At 39.7% G+C, this 21,171-nt stretch overlaps 1 protein-coding gene across 1 annotated transcript in view; it reads left to right on the top strand.

The window, feature by feature from the left end:
- The window catches only part of SYNE1 (spectrin repeat containing nuclear envelope protein 1), a 501,407-nt gene that overhangs the window by 356,147 nt on the left and 124,089 nt on the right, over positions 1-21,171 (top strand). Inside the window, 10 exon segments of the mRNA XM_070376885.1 lie at positions 98-253; positions 986-1,195; positions 7,283-7,384; positions 12,003-12,122; positions 13,660-13,860; positions 16,203-16,376; positions 17,248-17,379; positions 17,967-18,163; positions 18,852-18,984; positions 19,365-19,547. Coding sequence (XP_070232986.1) covers positions 98-253; positions 986-1,195; positions 7,283-7,384; positions 12,003-12,122; positions 13,660-13,860; positions 16,203-16,376; positions 17,248-17,379; positions 17,967-18,163; positions 18,852-18,984; positions 19,365-19,547 — 1,608 coding nt within the window.

Genomic DNA, 21,171 nt, shown 5'->3' with positions numbered 1-21,171 from the left:
GGCAGATCCCCTGGACCCCTGCATCTCATCCTGGTATCTTTCTTTGACTCCTCAAAATGCTCTAATGACTTCTTTGTCCTTCCCTTTTGTTTCTCAGGGTGGAGGGACAAAGAAGCAGAACATTGACTTGGAGCAGAAGTTGTATGATGGGGTCTCGGCCACCTCTACCTGGCTGGATGATGTAGAGGAACGGTTATTTGTTGCCACAGCCCTTTTACCAGAAGAGACGGAAACTTGCATCTTTAACCAAGAGGTAAGCGTGGCAGCTTGTGTCTGCGGGTATGTTACAAAGCACTTAAAATGCTGACATTGGATAATTAACGTTATGTATAAAGAAGGTGAAGCATAAAACAGTTCTACTAAGGTACAAATGTGTATTTCCAAGCAGCGTAGAGCAGAAAAGAATTGCCTAAGTAGAACAAGCTCTGAAAGATACTTAGTTTTTGTATTTTTGTTTTTTGATTTACGATTAAATTTTTTTACAGTGTTGTATTGGTTTTTGCCCTACAACAATGCAAATCAATCATAATTATACATATATCCCCTCCCTCGTAGGCTTTGAATCTTTATCCTTTTTTTTGTGTATGTAGGAGGCAGAAAACACTGAAGAGTCTGTAGAAGCCTTGTTCTATATCGCAAATATTCTATGATATAGAAATATATGAATTATATATATAAATATATTTGAAAAACAGACTAAAAATAATAATTATGAATTTCTAAATAGCACTTTAGAAAACTCATATTTTCACCAAATATTAATATTATATTTTATTATTAGTGAATGATATAAAGTTTCTGAGAAAAATCTCTCCAGCAGTAACTTGCCTAATGTTTATAGAAGTGTATGAAAGTGGTCCCATCTTGCCTTGGATATAATTATCACTGAATAGTAAGAGAAATGTAATGGGCTGTCTTTGAAGAAATGACTCATATATAAATTCATAGATCTAAACATTGACATGTACTTTCTTATCAATCCCAGACTCTTGCCAAAGATATTAAGGAAATGTCTGAAGAAATGGATAAGAACAAGAACTTGTTTTCCCAAGCCTTTCCGGAGAATGGTGATAACCGAGATGTTATTGAAGACACTTTGGGTTGTCTCTTGGGCAGGTTATCTTTGCTAGACTCAGTAGTAAATCAGCGATGTCATCAGATGAAGGAAAGACTTCAGCAGATACTAAATTTCCAGGTAAGGCATTATCAAGAGGTGTTTCACCATCTTCCAGCTACATTCAACAATAAACAGGATCTTACTGAGATATGATCTAGACCTACTTTTTTTCAAAGGTACAAAATGCATGACCATTACAGAAAAACAATTCAAGGAATTCAAGATTGAATTCAAGGAACAGAAAACAAAATGTTTTATGCTTTTCATTGAGGAAACTAGCCAATCAGACTGAGGACTGAATAGAACTTTAAATTCAACCAGTAAAAACCATATTTCTGGCACATTATAATGCTAATTTCCAGTTGATGTTCAGTTCTTTTCAGTTCAGTCATTCAGTCGTGTCTGACTCTTGGTGACCCCATGGATTGCAGCATGCCAGGCTTCCCTGTCCATCACCAACTCCCAGAGCTTATTCAAACTCATGTCCGTAGAGTTGGTGATGCCATCCAACCATCTCATAAGACCAAAGAAGCATACAGGAAGTGCTGTAACACAGAATCAACCCTAGATACATAATACCGGTGGGGGCCACTAAAAGTGGCCGTGCCCTGATTACTTCTATCTGTGTTAAAAATGCATTCTGTTACTTCCCAGTCTTCGCTCCATAGACCTACTGTCTTTTAGCCCCAGACTGGAGTTTCACTACCAACTGAGTAATTGTGTGCTTAAGTGACTTTTCTTAGGATTACGAACTTCAACAAATGCAAAAGCCACTGATAAACTTTAGGGTTGATTTTCATTTCTAATAAAAAACATCTTTGAGGAATAATCAAGGCTTAATTGAACTTTATTTTTAGCAAACATAGAAGATTTATAAAATAGATTTATGCAATACATGTATTTAGAGCCAAGCATTTGATGTTAAATTTTGATTTTCAGGAAAAAAAGTACTATAAAATGTCAAGTAAATCTACCATTAGCCAGGAACTGGAATTTTCTAGATATCCATCTAGAGGGACAAATTATCCCTGCCTTCCTGCAGTTTGCCTTCTTAAATCTGTAAACATTTGTAGGCATTTATGTATCATTATTCTATTCACAAAAAAATTTGCATGTGTATTACTGACATAATAATAGTATGATAGTTTTATCACCTGATGCAGTATAACCTTAGCTCCTTCTCTAACTTAACTGTCCTCAACTATTAAATCATGTCCATATTAACTGCCTTTTAGGGCTTTGTGTAGATAAAATGAGTTAAAATGTGTCAAATACTTTGCAAAGTATCTGAAACATAGTAAACACTCAGCATGTTTTATTACTATGTTGCTGTTAATAGTAGTACTTATGATACTAGATACAGATCTGAAACCAATGAAAAAGTTAAATATTTGTCCAAGTTTTTCTGCTGCTAAGTCACTTCAGTTGTGTTCGACTCTGTGTGACCCCATGGATGGCAGTCCACTGGGGTTACCCCCGTCCCTGGGATTCTCCAGGCAAGAACACTGGAGTGGGTTGCCATTTCCTTTTCCAATGCATGGAAGTGAAAAGTGAAAGTGAAGTCACTCAGTTGTGTCCGACTCTTAGTGACCCCATGGACTGCAGCCTACCAGGCTCCTCCGTCCATGGGATTTTCCAGGCAAGAGTACTGGAGTGGGTTGCCATTGCCTCAAGTTTATCTAACCATTGAGAATTAAAACCAGGATTTGACTCAAAGATTATTTGTGTATTTTATATTGTTAGGGTGATGGCAAGGGAGATGGAGAAGAGAAAACCTAGTCAAGATATATTTGGAAGGCAAGATCAGTAGGGGAGCACTTATTGATTGTTTGGATCTGGGGAACATGGGAAAGGGGGACAACTGAGGAACTCCGGGGTTGGGGGAGGGTGGGCACTGGCCAACAGTGAGGACAGGTGGGAGCAGTGCTCTTGACCATTGGGCAGGACTGGGTTGCTGGCAGGACCACTGCTGGGGCAACCCTATCAGGTAGAATGAAGATACTCAGGTGAATCATCTCAAATCTGTGGCTTAGAAAAATGACCTACATTGGATCATTGCATCTGTATCCCTTGTGTTGTATAGTATACAGAGAGGAGGGAACATTTCCCTTGGAATCTGAAAACCTGGCATTGATTCTTTGGGTACTTTGTCTTGAATGCAAGATCTGATTGCATGTACGTGTACACAGTGTATGTCTAAAATCAGCGAAACTGGTGTGCAACTTATAGAAACTTGTTTTATTATTCTAAAATTCCTCTTGCATAAAAGAACGCACTGAGTTTTAACAGCTTTCTAGTCTATTGGCCATGACTGAGGTGGGTTAAAAGTGCAAATGGATATATCCCTAGGGCCCATGTTTCCCTTTTTCAAATTGCATTCACTGTGTCTTTGGTACTTTTAAATAGTTCCTGGTAATCACAGACACAGTAAAAGATGAACTAAGTGAATACTCTGGAACTTATTTTGGGTAGAGGACCAAGAGAAGAACAAGTCATCTTGAAATTCTGTTTCAATCACGTTCTCTATTTTTCTTTTGCCAACGAGTTTCTACTTGTTGGTGGCCAGCTCACAAACAAACACTGGTGTTTCAAAATGTTTGTGCTCCAATTTAATTGGGAGAAAGACTTCGAATGTTAATATAATTAAAAGTCAAGTTGTGCGTGCGTGCTTAGATGCTAAGTCATGTCTAACTCTGAGACCCCATGGACTACAGCTCCTCAGTCCATGGAATTTTCCAGGCAAGAATAATGGAGTGGGTTGCTGTTTCCTTCTCCAGAGGATCCTCCCGATTTGAGGATAGAGTCCACATCCCCTTAATTGGCAGGCAGATTCTTTACCATTGAGCCACATGGGAAGCCAAAAGACCAGTCTCAAGTCATTTTATTTTACTTTGCACTGAGCACCTGATACACTATCACCATTCAGTGCTTATTGGAGCTGTAGCCTTGATTTCCCAGTTAACTTTTGAGCATTAGCTTTTGCAAGACTGCTAGTATTACCTTATACCCAACAGACAATCTGAAAGAATGGGTAGGTGTTATGTAGATATATGTTATCTACAAGTAATCACAGTTATTTATCACCTCTTATATATTTTAAAAGCTTTTTTGTGGACTTAAACCAAAATACATTTTCTGGACACTTTTATAAATGAATATTTCAAGTTAGTTAAAAAGAAAAAATATGAAAAGAATTTCTTATTAAATGATCAGGGCAGTACAAATGCTTTTAAAATTCGAGACTTTCTTTGGATCTGTTTCTTAAACAGCTAGAAGGCTGCCTTTTCATGCTCTCCAAGTAATTCCAGTAACTGTAGGAAAACAATTGTGATGTCTATTATATGTGTAGTATATAGATACCTTAATTACCTGCTATATCACAATTGTAGGGCTTCCCAGGTGGCTCTGTGGTACAGAATCCCCCTACCAATGCAGGAGATGCGGGAGACCATGTTTGATCCTTGGTTCAGGAAGATCCATTGGCATAGGAAATGGCAACCCATTCCAGTATTCTTGTCTGGAAAATTCCATGGAAAGAGGAGATTTGCAGGCTATAGTCCATGCGGCCACAAAGAGTTGAACATGACTGAGCAACTGAACACACATCACAAGTGTGGTATTAAGAAATGGTTAAAGCCTTTGGATTTTTATTTTTAATAAAATATGAACATCCATGTGGCTATAAGCACCTCTTAAAGTCTTTTATTTTTGTAAATAATTATTTTGTATTATAACACAAATTATTTTTCAATCTTAAATAGAATATGTTTATGATCAAACTATTCTATCCAGACAATTTGTTGTTGGTTAGTCACTAATTCATGTCTGACTCTTTTCGACACCATCAACTGTAGCCCTCCAGGCTTCTTTGTCTGCAGCATTCCCCAGGCAAGAATACTGGAGTGGGTTGCCATTTCCTTCTCTTAAAGTCTTTTATTTAGCGACTTCCTTGGTGGTCCAGTGAACAAGACTCCAGACTCCCAATGCAGCAGGCATGGGTTCAGGGAACTAACATCCCACATCCCACATAGCATGGCCCAAAAATAAATAAATAAGATAAAATAAGGTCTTTTATTTAGTAACCTTTAAATCAGCCCTGTTCTCTGCTTTACTGTCTGCTTGGCTAATCTCTTCTAGTAATTATTGCAGCTTTCAGAAATGTGAACTTTCTTCTCTGTTACCTGGAGGAGAATATGTTAGCAAGACAGAAAATATGCTCTTAAAAATGTGAAATTGATGTACAGATAATACAAACACCCTCTTCATTTCTTGACTCATGTTATTTGTACTTATCTTCTCATTTAGAGTAACTGAACTAATGTTTTTCTAACATGCATGTAGATAACAGGAACTTGATTTCTTTTGAATCTGTTCAAGTGAATGAGAACATCTCTTCTTGTGCATGCAAACAGATAACTGTGTCATGGTTCTAATGGCCCATGTGAGCTGGCCCTCAACACTGCTGAATGACACAAGCATTACCATAACTCATAAGCACAACCCTTGTTTCTGGCAGCATTTCTTCAGTGCTTTTGTTACAGTTTCTCATTTAGTCTGCAGCTAGGCTTGCAGATAGGTTTGAGTGTTGGTTTGGGCTTCCTTGATAGCTCATCTGCCTTCAATGCATGAGACCCCAGTTCAATTCCTGGGTCAGGAAGATCCGCTGGAGAAGGGACAGGCTGCCCACTTCAGTATTCTTGGACTTCCCTTGTGACTCAGCTGGTAAAGAATCTGCCTGCAAAGCGGGAAACCTGGGTTCAATCCCTGGGTTGGGAAGATCCCCTGGAGAAGGGAAAGGCTACCCACTCCAGTATTCTGGCCTGGAGAATTCCATGGACTGTATAGTCCATGGGGTCATGAAGAGTCGGACACTGAGCAGCTTTCACTTTGAGATAATTATTGCCTCTTAGGGGTGGGGGAGCCTGGTGGGCTGCCATCTATGGGGTTGCACAGAGTCAGACTTAGCAGGATAGTATAGCTTTTCTCCTCCATTGGAGAAGGAAATGGCAGCCCACTCCAGTTTTCTTGCCTGGAGAATCCCAGGGACGGGGGAGCCTGGTGGGCTGCCGTCTATGGGGTCACACAGAGTCAGACACGACTGAAGTGACTTAGCAGCATAGCTTTTCTCTAAATATCATGTTCAGTTTCTTTACTTTTCTTTCTTTTTTTTTTTAAACTGCATAATTCACCTACTAATTTGCTTTAGCCTTGCATTTTGTATTGTAATGCTTCCATGTATCCTTAAAGACTTTCTTCCTTGATGTGATTATCATTCTCCTGAGACAGAATTTTTGCATCTTGGTGACATATGCACATGCTGTCAGTTCCCAGTGGAGAAAATGTGATGAGCTGAACTTCACACTATGATGAGCAACCAGACCATCAGAGACATTTTTAACTAATAAAAAATAGAATATATTTGTTGATATTTCAGGAGAAAAATGTAAAAATGTATAATTCATATTTTTTTCCAGTTTATTATTCCTTTTAGAACTGAGTGTCAAAATTCTGATAGTTACCTCCTTTCTGTACAAAGTTAACTCAAGATAAGCATATTTGGTCATTTAAATGAGTAATGTTTATGAATAGGCTTAGCTAAGAGCTTTTTGTGTTGTCTTTTCATATGTCTTTGGCCACTGTAAATAATGCATATTTTCTAAACTTTTGGATGGCTTTTAATAGGCTTGTGCAAATTCTTTGAAAATAGGAGGAAGAAGGAAGTGAGGGCAGAGAGGGAAGGAGAGGAAAAAGGAAAAACGGGATCATAATTATTCTTAAGAATAATATTTTTCCCCCAAACAAGAAAACATCTACATGTAGAGGTCTTTAGTGCAATGCTTCTGCTGCCATATTTCTGTGTAAATGTGCTCACTTATTACAGAAATAACAAGATTAAAGTTACCAGTATTATTTTTTATTTGTAAACTTTGTCTTCTTCATCTGTGTTGAGTTGGAAATGCTTTGTAAAATTCTTCAAAAGTCAGTTTCAGCACTTGTATAAATTGTTACCAGTTCCTTTTATCTTCCCATAAGATAATGTTGTTTCTTCTGGAAACAATTCAATTCCTACAGCTATATATTATTTCTGAGAATGTGTGTTATATTTATAACCATTTTAAGTTTCCCATTACTCATATTAAGTCTTCCTATTGCTTTCCTCCTTAGAATGATCTGAAGGTGCTAGTTACATCACTGGCTGACCACAAATACATCATTCTGCAGAAGCTGGCGAAAATGTTTGAACAACCTGTGGCAGAGCAAATAGAGGTATTTACGGCTGCAGCTTTTTCCATAAGAGCAAGCACAATGAGTGTATCTGGTTTACTGTGAAATTCCGTATAGCTGATGGAATATGATGACTTACTGTAGCATTTTTTGTTTGTCATTGGTGTTGTTTTTAAGTACCAGGTTTACATCAGATTACACTGACTCTGCCACTTACTTCTGTGCAGCCAGGAAATGTGAGAGAGGAAAAGGTGTCAGTGACAGATGCTGACCTGAAGGCGTGTGAGACTAGACGTGAACCTCAATGACTTTTGATAGGCAGTCAGACCATCCTGGTAGTGGTACAGATGAAGTGCTGTGGATATTTAGAAGATGGGTGGATTACCTCCAGCCAGCCGTAGGATCAAGGAGAAATTTTGTAAAGGGAAATTCGAACTGGACTTAGAAGTTTGGACACACAGAGTTTGGGAAGAAAGATAGTCTAGCAAAGAGCAGAAGAACAGAGGCATAAATGTTAGATCATTCAGGACACTTTGGGAGAAAAGCAAGTGATCCTGTTTGGCTGACTTAACAATGAACCAAAGTGACTGAGGGGAAGTAAAAATGGGAAGAGAAAATCTGAGGCAACCTGTGGAGCCTATTGAATGTCAGAAAATTGGGGCTTGTTCCACGAATGAATGGTCAGCTTTATTGATTTCCTGCTTCATTGGTTAAAACAATAGGCACACACCACAATGTATGTATATTTACTTATTTATAAATCATAAGTGGGTACTGTGTCATAAAGTATACATGCAAATGATCATTTAAAATGCATGTGGTTGAATATAAATGAAAGACATAGTGTTTCTCTCTCAGACCTTCTTATTCATTTCTGAGTACTTACACCCACCTCAGAGACCACTGGCAGCGGAAAGTCACTTGGGATGTTTATAGGGTGAGGATGAGTGGCAGTGTCACCTCCTGCTTCCAGGTGGTTGGCATGGCAACTCCAGGGTCAGGAAGCAGGGTATCCTCCTGAGGCCTCCCATAGCTGCTCTGAGAAGGAATAAGAATTCAAACTGTCACAGTGGCAGTGAAAACAGGGAGGAGACAAGAAATGGCAAGGATGCCACAAAGAATATCCCATTTCACAAGCTAAGTCATTATGAAAACGTGTGTTTTAATAGAATGGCATACCTTAATTCTAGCAGACTGCTAATGGTTCTACGGGTAGGCCCTAGGAAATCCCCTGAAATAGAAATCACCATTTGTTCAATTAAATAATCAAGAAATATATTTTTATCTTTGGAATTTACATTGGTTATATCTGTCAATAGTAGAAGTGTTAATTGTGATCATACTATCATAAATACATACCATAGAAATCACCCCAAATATTTCTCTATAGGAGATCTCTCTTTTTCTCTTTCACCATTTAAAATAATGTGCAAAATTATGTCTGAATATGTATCTTTCTTTACCATAATTTCACCTGTTTTTCTTTTTAAAGAGATCCCTCATTTTTCCCAAATTGAAAAATAATTCATTCATGTCTTATCTCCTACTTGCTGCTGCTGCTGCTGCTGCTAAGTCGCCTCAGTCGTGTCCGACTCTGTGCGATCCCATAGTCGGCAGCCCACCAGGCTTCCCCGTCCCTGGGAACACTGGAGTAGGTTGCCATTTCCTTCTTCAATGCATGAAAGTGAAAAGTGAAAGTGAAGTGGCTCAGTCATGTCCAACTCTTAGCAACCCCATGGACTGCAGCCCACCAGGCTCCTCTGTCCATGGATTTTCCAGGCAAGAGTACTGGAGTGGGGTGCCAATGCCTTCTCCATCTCCTACTTGAAAGGACCTTAATTTTTATGTTTTGGCTTGTAATGTTACCTGATGTAAAAAAAATTTGAGCAGCCCAAAGAATGCTTTGTTTTGAATTTCTAATGTGAAATTTAGGATAGGTATCATTACAAGTAACACCTGTACTATTGGCCAACATAACCAATGTCAATTTCAAAGATAAAAAATTACTCAGTTATTTCATTGAATAAATGGATTATTATTATAAAACTGTAAAAAGTGCTAATTCCATTCCTACCCTCCTTGGGTTGAGGAGGTAACAGTGGCAGAAGGCAAGGGGATATGTTCGTGTTCTGAGTCATGTCATTCCAACCTAGAACAGACCTGTGTCTGAACCCGGGTGTGCAGCTGTCTCCTGGGATCTCCCTTTTACTGTCGTTCTGAGAATCCCCTTCACCTCTCCCTTCTGTTGGGTCTTGTCTTCCCTGAGTCCAAACCACGTCTTTCTCCTTATTGTCTTGCTTCCTTGTTTTATCAGTGTACATCCTTGCTAAGAATGGATGCATGCTAGATATATTTTTCAATTTTTCCATGTCTCAAAGTGTTCTAGTACTGTACTCACATACTATTGATAACTTGGCTCTTTATAGAATTCTTGGTGGACTCTTTAGAGTTTTGAGGCTTCTCCTGTATTGTTTCTTAGCTTCCAATGTTGGCTTGAGGAATGTAAAATTGTTCTGATTCCCAAAGGTCTCAGTGTTCTGAAATTTCATGATGACATGCCTTGGAGAGAGTCTGTTTTATCCTCTGGGCTGAGAACTCAGTGGGCTCTTTTGATGTGGCAACTTCATCCTTCCATTCTGAAACATTTTATGAGAGTACTGAAATATTTTGCATCCTTCTGTTTTATCTGTCTCCCTTTCTCAAAATCCTTTTAGGCACATGTTGGATGTTCTGGTCCAGTCTTCTAACTTTCTTATCAAGGGATGTTTCTCTCCTTGTTTTTTCGTTCTGCTTTCGGAAGACATTTTCAGTTTCAGCTCCAAACTTTTCTATTGACTTTTTAATTTCTACTCTCATGCATTTCATCTTCCTAGAGCTCTTTTTGGTTCTCCAAATGATGTGTTCTTTGGTAGTAGTATCTTATTCTTTTTTAAATCGATGCATTGTCTTCTGTAATCTCTCTAGGTAAATTAATGATTTGGGAGTTGAAGATATTTTGGGAGACTTTAAGGTTTTTGTTTGTTTGTTTTTCCTGCATAATCTATTTTCCTCAAGGTTGCTTTTATTTGTTTGCTTATTTTAGTTTCTATCTTTCATGTTAGAGGCTTTTCTAGGATACATGAACATGCTGTCTCTTCACATTTAGGATGAGGGAGTAATCAGCTGAATGGGAGCTTCATGAATGGATGGGGCTTGATGATTTTGAGATTTATTGAAGGATGATCTATGTGGGCCATTTGTTGGAGAATCCTTGTCTCAGTTTTTTTCGGATCTTTTCATTTTGTCCCACCCACCCTCTTCTGTCTGGAAAATAGAGACAAGGCTTCAGCACTCTAGGAGTTGCAGGAGATCCACATTCAGCAATCATTGGGCATTTGGTCACTTCATCCCCTTGTTTGCGGTCAAGGACTCAAGCGTCTGGTGCCCCTCAGTCCAGAGACTATCTGTCTTATTGGGTTGGCCAAAAAGTGCATTGTAATGGAAGTACCTGAACAAACTTTTCGAGCAATCCAATACCTTCTTCAGAAAATGGAAAGATCCAATGTGAAGTGAGGAAGAGGGTCTGAGAATCTGAGTATTCTTCAAACATCTTTCCACCAACCCACGAATTATATTTAGTACTCATCCTGCATTTCCCGGAGTTCCTGAGATTCCTTTTGCTTTAATCTGGTGATGAAGAACCCCTGCCAGCTTAGAATTCAGCTTTCTCAGATTCCCTAAGTCAATTCCCGTGTATCCTTCTGATTTTCAGCTTGCAAACTTTTGTTGGTATCATCTTTGTTCCTGTTTCCTTGCTCTTGTAGATTTACTGGGGGGGAAACACACCAGAAAACAAGCAAACAAAATATTGGTGACCCAGGAGATAGAAAATAGGACACATGTGTTTTATCTGCCATCTGGAGTCCCTGTTATTTTCCTCCTTCAAAGGCAGCTGAGGTTGCTTGTCTTCCAAAAGCCTTCCCTGACTGTTCCAGAATTCACTGCCTGCTCCCAAGTCCTCTCATAGGGAGAAGCAGAAGCAAGTTTAGTACCTAACTGTATTCAGCCTTGTTTCATTTTCTTCTCTTTCCTCCAGCTTCCTAAGCAGACTGGAAGCTCCTTGAAGGCCAGGTTGAGGTCTTGTCCTGCTTCAGGAGACCTCACTCTGGGAAGACAAGGCTCAGCTCTAGCGGTCACCTTCATGCTTTATTGCTTGTCCTTCTGCTTTACAATGAGTAAGCTCTCCCTGACCATGCTGTAATGTACTTTCCCCTTTCCTCACTGAATCTCTCTCCAAAGATGCTCAAAACTGCATTTCAGAAAAGCAGAACGTGATCCCCTAGAACATCTTAGGCAAATGCCCTTTTTCTAACTTTGTCTTAAAATCATGCTTCTTCTTCAGGTTGCTGTTCACCATTTCCCTTATTTGTTCAAGGAAGCCGTTGTTCTCTCAACCCTCCACATTAAGCCTTTCCAACCTCCTTACCTTGAAAACATCTAATCTGTAGTATAATAAATTGCCTTCTTCCCTTGTCTAGATAATAGAGCAACATCGTTTTTATGTTGCATGGGAAATGTTTTAGGTGGAGAAGGGAGGAACAAGTAAGAAGCCACGATAATCGTATTATGCATGGGAAATTGTTTATGGGAGTTTTAATGACAAGTCATAAATCCTCCATAGGCAATACAGCAGGCTGAAGATGGGCTAAAGGAATTAGATGCAGGAATCATTGAATTAAAAAGGCGTGCTGACAAGTTGCAGATTGAGCAGCCTTCCATGCAAGAACTCTCCAAACTCCAGGTACGGTTTTCTACTAATGGCATTCAGCTTCAATGGTACATCCTAATTGGAAGTCAAGAAAAAATAAAAACTATTTTCTCCATTTTCGTCAGGTTTTCTGTAAAGTTCATGTCATTTAGGCCCTAATTTTTTCCCAAGTAACTCTTAGAACATTTTCTAAAACATTTATCATAAATATTTAGTACAATAAAATAAATGGACACATTTTTAGATTGACTGAAGGGTAGTCTGTGTGGGCTATTTGTTGGAGAACTTTGTGTCAGATCTTTAGGTCTTTTCTTGTATTTTTCTTGTAGTCATATGCTTCTAAGATTTTTTTGTGTGTTATTATTATTCTGATTGTTAAGCACTTTGGTATAATTTATTTGTGGCCTATTGCTTTCTACTCCAGAAAATTTATTAATTGGCAATCTTATTAGGTATCTAGAAAACCGTGTATTGTACTGTAGCCAAAAACAGGTTTTAAGGAAAAAATATTTAAGCTGATACCTTTTAGAACGTGTATTTTCTCAAGTGTTCAAAATTATAGTTTATATTTCATACATGGTTGAATGGAAAAGAGACATTGTTTCAATTCCAGAACAACAAAAAATTAAACTAGAAGGTAGCTGAAATCCAAACCAACTTCCCCAGCATCTTCCAGGAGAAGAGAATAACACTTTGAATTGGTGTTTTTAAATCTGGCACCTAGGCAGATAGCTGGTATCAGATTGGTAGGAAGATAATGAGATAGTAAAGCCAACAAAGTGTAGCCTCTGATAACACAGGTAATTTATATTAAGAAAAAAATGTGCATGTATTAGTTTTTCTCCACTCTTGAGTCCAATACAGGGTCACAAATTCTTTTGAGAAAATAAAATACCTCTTATTTTAAAAGAACATTTTTATTTCAACTGTCTCATTCCATTATCTAAGATTTCATAATGTGATGAGCCCATGGCCCCCACTCTGTCCTTTTGAGATAGTTTTCCGACAGCACTCAAATGTCAGGTGTAAGAGTCAAGCGTCATAGCTGTAAATAGGCATTAAAGTTGAACTTTTCCAGATTGAGCCATTTTGGCTTACTCAACCTTAATATGATACATTAATCAGGTCCATATGGCTCAAATAAATTTTGTTTTTGGTGTATCATCGTCCGCTAAAATGTCTTTCCAGTTAAATAGTTATTTATTTACTCCACCACATTTGGCAAAAAAAACCCCACCAGAAAACATTGCCTTTTTAAGTTTTAAAGTCTTTCTGCTCACTTGAAACTGATGTTTCTGTAGCTCTTTATTTAAGGAATAGTCTCAGATCTGATTATTACTTAAGCAGACCCAATGTTAAGGATACTTTATTCAGTTACTTCAAAATTAGAAAATTTGAGAGTGTGATTAAAAATTAGAACTGCATTCTCCATGACATGTCCCTTAGCTGCAAGAACAGCTTTTCAGCATTTTAAACCTCCATCAATTATTGACATTCTGTGAGGACAGGTGTCAGATGTACCCCGTGTAGAGTGAGTTTGAATTGAACATGAGTTTTATCTGTTTCTTAGGACATGTATGATGAACTCATGATGACTATTGGCTCCCGGCGGAGCGGGCTGAACCAGAATCTTGCCCTCAAGAGTCAGTACGAAAGAGCCTTGCAGGATCTGGCCGACCTACTGGAAACAGGACGAGAGAAGACGGCAGGAGACCAGAAAATTATCGTGTCTTCCAAAGAGGAAATCCAACAACTACTTGATAAACATAAGGTTATATTAAAAAAAAAAAACAAAAAAAAAAACAGAAAATGTCCTTAAATACGTGCTCTTCTGGTTGCCATAGTCCTCATGAGTTTCCTCCTGGGGACAACAAGTGTTGTTACTACATAACCAAACTTGGTAGCCCTGAGATTGTTCCCCCAGTATGTACGATAACCAATCTCAGGTTAGACCCTGTTCCCTTCATAAAAGATGCTTAGTATGCATGTGTGCCGTCATGTCCAACACTTTGTGACCCCATGGACCATAGACTGTCAGGCTCCTCTGTCCACGGAATGCCTGTTTAATTCAGAAACACAACTTGCATTATTAGTAACATTACAAAAATAAAGGTTTTGCCACTTCAAAGACTCAACTTCCCAGACAGTAGAAATTTCTCATAGGGAAACTTTTAAAATTCCCTTGGATTATAGATGGTTAACATTCTACCTTTATGTAGCTCTTTGGTGACTTATAAAGGTAGATTTAGGTTTGGGGGTGGGGGCAGAGAACTTCACTTCGTGCTATTTTTCCCAGAGGTTTTTGTCCAGAACTTTGTGATTTATTAAAGCCTTATCATTTGGCTTTGAAAACAGTGCTTTAAAGTCAGCAGCTGGTTTTTCTCAAATCTTTGACCATAGCAATAAAATATCATCCTGAGTTATTCCAGAGGGGAAATTGGGATCAATGAGTATAAATAACAAAGAAATAAAGCTCAATAGATGAAGAACTCTAAAAGGATAGGCTGCCATTAAACGGATAGCCCTCCTGGCCAGAAGTCCGTCCAAGGCTGTCGGGGGAGACAGAGTTGTGAAACAAGTATCAGCTTTCTGCGAATGTTGGGCTAAGTGACCTCCAGGTTCTCTTCCAACTTGGAGATTCTATGATATAATAACTGTCCGTTAAAAATAATGGTTCTAGTTCCTCTTGACCAGACCATTTTCTGAGGGAGAGCTCTGCGTGAGTGGCTCAGAGTCTGAAAATGGGAAATTAAAACTACCTATCTCTTAGGGCTGTGATAAGGATTCAACAAGTTACTCACTGGAGTGTTTATATTGTCTAGCACATAGTACACACTCAGCAATAGCTGATGTTTTTAATTCCCAGTCGTAGTTCCATCCTTGGTGCTGGAAACAGGAAATGGGATAGCCCTCTCCTATCCTCTGGGGGAGCTTCCCAGGTGGCACTCATAAAGAACCTGCCTGCCAATACAGGAGGCATAAAAGATGTGAGTTTGATCCCTGGGTCGGGAAGATCCCCTGGAGGAGGGCATGGAAGTCCACTCTAGTATTCTTGCCTGGAGAATCCGATGGACAGAGGAGCCTGGTGGGCTACGGTCCATAGGGTCACAAAGAGTCAGACACAACTGAAGTAATTTAGCACACATCCTCTGGGGACATTTCCGTATAGAAAGTAACATTTTGAAATGCATTTGTAGGGCTGTGCCGGAGAAGGCAATGTCAACCCACTCCAGTACTCTTGCTTGGAGAATCCCATGGGCGGAGGAGCCTGGTAGGCTGCAGTCCATGGGGTTGCTAAGAGTCAGACACGACTGACTGACTTCACTTTCACTTTTCACTTTCATGTACTGGAGGAGGAAATGGCAACCCACTCCAGTGTTCTTGCCTGGAGAATCCCAGGGATGGTGGGGCCTGGTGGGCTGCCGTCTATGGAGTCACACAGAGTCAGACACGACTGAAGCGACTTAGCAGCAGCAGCAGCAGCAGCAAGGCCTACAGTTCTACTGCGTGTAGGCATTTTATGAGGGAAATTTAAATATATTGATGCCAATCAGTGTGTGTCCAGTTAAGCTTGGCATTGAGTATAAAGTACAACAGATGCTCTGAGAATTCAAAAGAACAGAGCTCCAGCCCCACCCTGGAGGAAGGAAAGTCGTGACATTGTCAGGGGTGGGCATTGCAGGAAGCAGAACGTGAGCAGCGGCTGAAGGTGGGGGATAGGCGCTGATGTGTCCCAGGGCCAAGGGAGGCCGGACTGTGTGGTGGCAGAAGCGAGTGTCCACCCAGGTGATATGGGGATTAGGAGCTGAGAGGGCCGATGAGTTTTTTAGCAGCTGCTCATGTGTGATGGGTTCTGTTTGGGGGCCAGAGTACCTGCAGCTCAGCATTGTGTAGGTGCTTTGAGTGAGGGGCCAGGAGAGGCCAGTCAGGAGACTAGAGCTCCCCCGTCCCTGCACACGGCTGTGGGTGCCTGGGTGAGTGGAGGCCATCAGGGGAGGACCACTGTTGCCCAGGGATTGGCTGAGCTCCAGCAGCTTCCGGGTTTGAAGTGGTTTTTATCGTTAGGTAGTAAACGCATGAGTTGCTGACCCCTTTCTATCTGAAAAATTGCAGGAATACTTTCAGGGTCTGGAATCTCACATGATCTTGACAGAAACCCTCTTCAGAAAGATCATCAGCTTTGCAGTCCCACGGGAAACTCAGTTCCACACAGACCTGATGGCGCAGGCTTCCACCGTGCTCAAAGGGGCTCACAAGAGGGGTGTGGAGCTGGAGTACATCCTCGAGGTGAGACCCTCCTCTTCAGCACGCTCCGGCTGCATGGCAGACCCGGCAGGCGAGATGTCCTCATTCCTGCGATTTGTCTCTTATGACCCGGAGACATCACAGACTGGGCATCATATGTTGTGTGTGCCCCTTGTGTTTCCTGTTTACATTTAGGTAAAGGCTGTGCCTTTCTATAAGTTCAGTCAGAAGAAGACTGATTCCAGAACGGGCACGGTAATATTTACAGTCTTGATAGACTTGCCTTTGGTATAAATTATTGAAGAAGACTTCACATGATTAAAAAAATTTTTTTTCCAGTTTTAAATAAAATAATTTTAGAATAAGTGATTTGAAATTTCTTCTTAATAGACTGTCTATACTGTATATTCATATTTCTTAACTGTCTGTGTCAGTTTTTTATCTGCACATGTGAAGTATTTAGTTCACTTACTCTGGGAAGTTAACAAGCTTGTTCCTTTCACTTAAGTCATTGGTTTATCCTCACTGCGAGGAAGGATGAAACCATGCATTTCAGATGCCCACTGTGTTCAGATGTGCTGCATATATTATTCTATTTAAGCCTCACAATGGACAAGACTGTTAGTATCATCACCATTTCTTTTAATGTTGAAAGTGAGGTTCAGAGATGTGCAGTAATTTTCCCAGGTCTTACAGCTGCTTAGCTGCAGATGTGGGAGCTGTGCACGGTGCTTTGCAGGGTGACTTTCTGATGACTTCCTTCAAAGCCATCTTTTGCTTCCCAGAGCAAAGCCCCAATGCAGGCACCTCTGACATGTCTTTGAAGGACTCCGTCAGGTGCGTGTGAGGACACAGAAAGGATGCTGTTCCTTAATGAGGGTCTTCAGCTCACACACTGACGTCGTGTTTCTAGACATGGTCCCAACTGGAGAAGGAGCACTGGGAGCTTAGCCGGCAGCTGGAGGTGGTGGAGAGCAGCACCCCAAGCGTGGGTTTGGTGGAGGAGAGCGAAGACCGGCTTATCGACCGGATCGCACTCTACCAGGTCAGCGTCCAGATGACAGTGTGGTGTAAGAAGTTGCCACATCGCTTTTTGAAGCTTTCCCTTGGTTTTAACAGATCTACTCAAACTTTCAATCCAATATTTTGTTAAGTACTTTGACTTTCAGTGTTTGTTTCATAATAGAACATAAAAAGAGCTTTTTCTTTTTTTAAATGAGAGCCCCTTTTGGAAATGTAGCCTTCAGCAAGTGTTTTCCACTTGTTAGGCTGAAGTCTCACTGTCTTGAAATAATTACAGATGGTTGTTTTATGATAGAGAATCAAAAAGCCCCACACCCTTTTTTCTTAAATTTAATGAGAGAGAGCTCTTTTTGAAAATTCATCCTCCACCAAGCATTACTTTGTATTTTTTTGTTGGTGTTACACTATTCTTAAAATAATGATATGTCAATAGTTTTAAGTACCCCCAAAGTTATATACTTAGATATAGAAACATCATGAAGTAGAAACTTCAGTGTAAATAGTTGAAATCTGACTAATGGGTAAGGGGAACATTATGGAGAAATTATAATCTTTAGGGTGAAAAATTGCATTATCTGAACTTTGACCCAGTATTTTCAATCATTTTAGCATTTGAAATCCAGCCTTAATGAATACCAGCCCAAATTATATCAGGTAATAGATGATGGAAAACGACTTCTGATATCTGTTAGCTGTTCAGATCTGGAAAGCCAGCTCAATCAACTTGGAGAGCACTGGTTAAGTGATACCAACAAAGTGTCTAAGGAACTTCACAGATTGGAAACAATATTGAAACACTGGACCAGGTAATACTTCGGCAAATTTTTAAATTACTGCTGCAGTGTTTATAAGGCTGTTGGGCCTCCGAGTTGAAAAAGATGTGGTCCCTCAAGGAACATACCACAGAGTTTGGAAAAGAAAGGCAAACACAAAGCTTCCAATTAGATTCTTGCGTAATTGTATAAACATGTGCTTAAAAAAGGGTGAGGGAGGCAGGCATTATGCAATACATCTAACCTTTGAGCTGTCATCTCCCCTGCCTATCGATGTACATGGGTGGTCACAGTAAATCTTAGAAGGAGAGAAGGAAGAGAGAGTGTGTTTTGAAAAGATAGAGTTTTCCTTGAGGGCAATAGAAGGTAGTCAAGAGAGGTGGAAGGTTGATTTTATATTATGAAATCCTTATTTTTATGCCACCTTTATGTAAGAACTTTAACAATCATCTAATATTTTCTCAGTAGGTAGCCTCAGTGTGAAAGAGTAGGAGAAAGATATTTTTTTATTTTTAGCTTAGAGATGGAAAAACTGAAATGAAGAGACTGACCTACTTAAGGTATGGATATGAAGAGAAGGGAATTTGAGAGTGTCAGCCCAAGGCATGATTCTCCCAAATCCTGACCTGTCTCCTTGTAAAATTAGCATTGGCGAATAACATAGGTTAGCACAAAGTCGGGATTGGATGTTTACTTAATAGGCTTATTATTATCCTTACAGATATCAAAGTGAATCTGCAGATCTAATCCACTGGTTACAGTCTGCAAAAGACAGGCTGGAATTTTGGACTCAACAATCTGTGACAGTCCCACAAGAACTGGAAATGGTCCGTGATCACCTGAATGGCTTTCTGGTAAGCTTAAGAATCTAAAGCATTTGATTCAGTTTTACTGTTTTCAGGCCTTTAGGTAAAACCTGACTTAACACCAGTAAAAAAAGCAGCTGTCAATGGATGTAGTTCGTAAATCAAGCTATAGAGAACTTGTCATTGTTAACTCTGTGTGTTCAGTAATTCTGCAAAATACTAAGCCTCCACATTGCCTCTTTAGAGTAGTGTCTAAGGGAGGTTGGCTTTCATTCAGGGCAAGGGTCTGTTGCTTTTATTTTCCTCAGAGTGCTTAATCGTTACTCTGCTTCAAAAAGGAAAGAAAAAACTTTATGTAATAAGTTAGCCTCTTTCCGTAAATGTAAGGTCTGGCTACTTCATCCTGATTTGACTGCTGGTACTTCTAGGAGTTTTCCAAAGACGTGGATGCCAAGTCCACGCTAAAATCATCTGTTCTGAGCACTGGAAATCAGCTTCTTCGATTAAAGAAAGTGGACACAGCTGCCTTGCGTTCTGAGCTGTCCCACATTGATGGCCAGTGGAATGACCTGCTGACAAATATTCCAGCCGTACAGGAAAAGCTTCACCAGGTACAAAAATAATCATCAGTTGAATTGTTCATAACTGATGTAAGTGGTATTAGATGGAAAAGTACATTTATCTGCTTTTGCTCACAAATTTAAATCAGCTATATCTTGGACACCCTGTCTTTTATGTCTTCCCTTATATTGCATGTTAATATTGCTATACATAAAATAGATAATCAAAAACTCAGCCATTAAAAAGAATACATTTGAATCAGTTCTAATGAGGTGGATGAAACTGGAGCCTATTATACAGAGTGAAGTAAGCCAGAAGGAAAAACATAAATACAGTATACTAACACATATATATGGAATTTAGAAAGATGGTAACAATAACCTGGTGTATGAGATAGCAAAAGAGACACTGATGTATAGAACAGTCTTATGGACTCTGTGGGAGAGGGAGAGGGTGGGAAGATTTGGGAGAGTGACATTGAAACATGTAGAATATCATGTAAGAAACGAGTTGCCAGTCCAGGTTCGATGCACGATACTGGATGCTTGGGGCTGGTGCACTGGGACCACCCAGAGGGATGGTGTGGGGGGGGAGGAGGGAGGAGGGTTCAGGATGGGGAACACATGTATGCCTGTGGCAGGTTCATTTTGATATTTGGCAAAACTAATACAATTATGTAAAGTTTAAAAATAAAATTTAAAAGAAAAAAAAAAAAAGAACCTATGGTATAAGACAGGGAACCTCACTCAATATTCTGTAATGACCTGTATGGAAAGAATCTAAAAAAGAGTGAATGTGTTATCTGTATAACTGACTCTGCTTTTTAGCCGAAGGTAACACAACATAGTAAATCAATGTGCCCCATGCCCCACAAAAAGAAAAGAGTAAATGATTCTACCAATGCCCAATCTATAAATTCCCTGTCTTCCAATGGCTTCTTTATTGTGTTGTGTGTGTTAGAATCCTTGTCTGTCCATGTTTAAATTATTTGTTTTCTCATATATAAAATGAGGGTGACTATGCCTCTCTCAAAAAGTAAGTAGTTACGAAGATTTAATAATAGTATATGTGAAAGTGAAAGTCGCTCAGTTGTGTCTGACTCTTTGCGACCCCATGGACTATACAGTCCATGGAATTCCTCCAGGCCAGAATACTGGAGTGGATAGCCGTTCCCTTCTTCAGGGATCGAACCCAGGTCTCCCGTACTGCAGGCAGATTCTTTACCAGCTGAGCCAGAAGGGAAGCCCAATAGTATACGTAAAAGACCTATAATCTTACCGACAATAGAGCTGACATGCAACAAATAGAATAAGGAAAAGTAAGCAGTTAACTTATCTGGAAATATGCTTCTTAGCCCTGACCTCCCAGCTATTTTATCTGTATCTCTCTTTGAGATTCATCACTATGTAAGCGGTGTGTTTCATATAAATGTCTCATCCCTCCTAATCAGCGGCTGAACATTTCTAGAGGGCAGGAAACAACTCACATTGACTTCTCTATCTTTCTGCACTGCCTAGAAGTCCATAAATATTTTAAATGATTGCTTTTGTCCCCCCAGTCCTTCTAAGTATTTGCATAAATGTTTGACACGTTAAGGAAGATTCAGGATTCTAAGTATATTTTAGTGAAAGACGGAGGAAATTGGCTATACTCTTCGGAACAAATATCAGAGTG

This window comes from Bos mutus, chromosome 9 (assembly GCF_027580195.1).
Source record: "Bos mutus isolate GX-2022 chromosome 9, NWIPB_WYAK_1.1, whole genome shotgun sequence".
NCBI classification, from domain to species: Eukaryota; Metazoa; Chordata; class Mammalia; order Artiodactyla; family Bovidae; genus Bos; species Bos mutus.
Note: the sequence above shows the minus strand (reverse complement) of the source record. Positions and strands in the feature narration are given on the sequence as shown.